General features: G+C 43.6%; 1 protein-coding gene across 2 annotated transcripts; it reads left to right on the forward strand.

The window, feature by feature from the left end:
• The first annotated feature begins 741 nt into the window (after window positions 1–741).
• On the forward strand, window positions 742–2,256 carry LOC147891288 (protein DOG1-like 3). 2 transcript variants are annotated; one of them, XM_087389799.1, is made up of 3 exons: window positions 742–996; window positions 1,250–1,681; window positions 1,820–2,256. In XM_087389799.1, exons 2-3 carry the CDS (start codon window positions 1,277–1,279, stop codon window positions 2,207–2,209), a joined length of 795 nt encoding a protein of 264 aa, XP_087245925.1. In that variant the 5' UTR covers window positions 742–996; window positions 1,250–1,276; the 3' UTR covers window positions 2,210–2,256. The 2 variants fall into 2 exon arrangements, with proteins under 2 accessions (XP_087245925.1, XP_087245924.1); XM_087389798.1 differs by having other exon boundaries at window positions 742–1,681.
• Window positions 2,257–2,971: the final 715 nt, after the last annotated feature.

Genomic DNA, 2,971 nt, shown 5'->3' on the forward strand with positions numbered 1-2,971 from the left:
AAAGAATGTGGGAGGATGATAATTATCTTGTGCTTCCAATGTGGAAGATCCAAGTGCGGTGGCACGTTCATTAACAGATTGACGAAGAAATGTGAACATAGCACCTTATTTCATGTGAAGGAAAATGCTTGGATTTGCAAGCTGCTACAAGTGCGACGTGCATGTCATGGCCAACGCTACTAAGTTAACGATTCCCCAAAGATATCATCATCCGAGGGACTTGAGGACCATGAGTGATCGGGTGGGTGTTAACATGGTCAGCATGCATTCAAAGAGTCTATTATCATGGCCTTTGATTCGGTTGAGGGGCACGAACTTATTTTAGATATGTGTATTGTTTCACTTTTGATGCATAATAGGGATTCCGATGTGACAAAGATGTTTCTAACAATGTGCGAACATGCCACACATTCTGGTGCACAATGGGATTGCGATGCAAAGTAGATAGTTCTGAAAACGGTCAACATTTATTCAGAGAGTCTATTATCATGGCCTTTGATCAGGTTGAGGGACGTGAAGTTACTCTAGATATGTGTAATGTTTCACTTCTGGTGCATAGGATGCGAAGTGCGATGCGACGAAGATGTTTCGAACATGCCACAGGTTCTGGTGCACAAAGGGATTGCGATGCGAACATGGCACACATTCTGGTGGGGAATTTGGAACCAATGCTGGTTAGCTTCTCTTGACCTGATGCAAACCTTAACTGGGTTCTATTTCTATTTTGGTATTTGCTCCTCTTCTTCTTCTTCTTCTTCTGGTGCTTTTTCTTCTTCCCTTGCTATTGCCATTTTCTGAGCTCCATCCCCATTCAACTCCACAAAATTTTTGAGTTTCTTCCCCTCCCGAGAGTTTATGGTTGCATCTGCAATCACAATCTGTGAAGAAAACGCTGCAATCCTGGGACTTAATCACAATCTGGGAAGCAATCGCTGCAGAATCAATCACAATCTGTGACGCATACGCTGCAATTCGACAACCGCGCGACGAATTTCGGTACCTATCCCTTCGATCACATCCTGTTCCTGTCTCTCCACGCCTCGAGAACTTGTGTTCTTGGGGATGTCTCTGCAAATCTTTTGTGGCGGCGAAGAAGACTCAAATGAGCACACGAGAATTGATGGTTGACGTTGCCCAAGATGTGAACTGCCATGCGCTTGCAAAGGAGCACGTCTTGAGGCTGGATTGTAGCGCAAGGCGTTGGTCATAAGCAGCTTCTGATCTGAATATGTCAATACTTGCCTTCCAGAAGTTCTACGTCCAATGGCTTGAAGAGATGAAGACGCTGTTCTCTACACTGAGGGACGCTTTGCAACAGTCTACGAAGGAGGAAGATGTCGGAAGCCTGGTGCAGGCTTGTTTTTCACACTACAGCTTGTATACCAATGAAAAGATAAAGCTGTGCCAGGAAGATGCATCCTTCGTCCTCGCAGGCATGTGGCACAATTCATTGGAAGTTGGATTTTTGTGGATGGGAGGCTGGCGGCCAACAGCGGCCGTCGTTTTGGCTTACTCTCTAATGGGCATGCAAATGGAGAGCGAGTTGCGCAATTTGTTAGATGGGATTGAACTACCTACTATGGCAGCATTATCGGCGAGGCAGCTTTCCATGATAAACTCGTTGCAGCAGAAAATTCGCTTTTCTGAGGACGACCTCTCTAATCGCTTCGCTCTTCTGCAGGTAAGATTACGTTGCTTTAATATATAAAAAACACGACGCTCGCCTGTTTCTTGAATTTTTTCGTCTTGGGTGTTAATATCGGGTCCTCGTTATCCGAACAGGTCAATCTGATTTATCCAAGTCCCAATTTTCTTGCAGATGTCGTTGGCTGATCAGGAAATGATAAAAGCAACAGCGGCAACGCCTCCGCCCAGTGAAACCAACGATCTCTCAGATGTGCGGGAGGCTATTGAATCCAAACTATCTAGTTTACGCGATCTTTTGGTAGAAGCCGAAAAGGTAAGAGGAGAAACTGTGCGGGATATGGTCAATATCTTGAGACCTCTACAAGCTGCGCAGTATGCTTTGGCTGCATATGAAATGGCAGCAGCTGTTAAAAAGCTGGGGAATCAAATGGAAGGGCATCCTCTTTTGTCCGAATTATCAAGTGCTACCCCTGCAAGTATCAGGGACGGTGCTTCTCAAAATGATGTTCAAAATCTTCAGAAGGGCTTGGAGAGTGGAAGTGATCCATCTGAGCCGAATTAAGGAGTGAGATTTGAACTGCTGCAATAAAAATTATTTCTCAGATCGAAGATTGACTCTGCAAATTGGAACGATTCTTGTCTGTTTTTCAAAATAAAACGCTCACATATCACTAACCCGGGCGATATTGTCTGTCCCCCCTCGCCCCCCCTTTTTTCTCTCTACTCACAATATCCACCTAAGCGACATCTATTTTTCTGATGTCTTAGGTAGATATTTTGTGTGTGTGTGTGTGTGTGTGAGAGAGAGAGAGAGAGAGAGGTTTTTGTTTGGATAAAATTTTATATTAAGGACCTTTATGAGATGTCTAGCGAGAGACAAGGATGCCCTTTTGTGTGCGTTGATACTTTTTATGAATAGACTGTGGAAATGGAGGAGTATTTTGTTTGAATGAATTATGAAGAATGGGGATAGAATTTCCTCCATAATATACCCATTCAGTGAATGCTTGCCGGCAATTCATCTGTGGCGACTTGATAGGTGCTGGAGCTTTTAGGACAGTCTTGATTTCAAAACTCATGGAACTTATTTTTCAAGATTGCTGAAGACACAGCAACGATTATCCTCCTCCCTCCTATTATAATAGAACATCACACCTTCTCTATGTAAATAACTCTACATTCCAATAAAAAATGAAATGTTAATACCATAATGAAACGTTTGTCTCTATAGCTAAGATGACAACGATCTGGACAGCCATAGCATTGGCACCACAGCATTGGTGGTCCATTTTGTAGATGAATTGCGAAGTTTGCCGTCTTGAGA

This window comes from Dipteris shenzhenensis, chromosome 18 (assembly GCF_047967505.1).
Source record: "Dipteris shenzhenensis isolate YYH24624 ecotype China chromosome 18, Dip_SZ_1.0, whole genome shotgun sequence".
Lineage (NCBI taxonomy): Eukaryota > Viridiplantae > Streptophyta > Polypodiopsida > Gleicheniales > Dipteridaceae > Dipteris > Dipteris shenzhenensis.

Coding starts and splice junctions, on each gene's coding strand:
- LOC147891288 (XM_087389798.1), top strand. CDS start 1,229: ATGTCAATACTTGCCTTCCAGAAGTTCTACGTCCAATGGCTTGAAGAG. Junction 1,682..1,819: donor ATCGCTTCGCTCTTCTGCAG/GTAAGATTACGT, acceptor ATTTTCTTGCAG/ATGTCGTTGGCTGATCAGGA.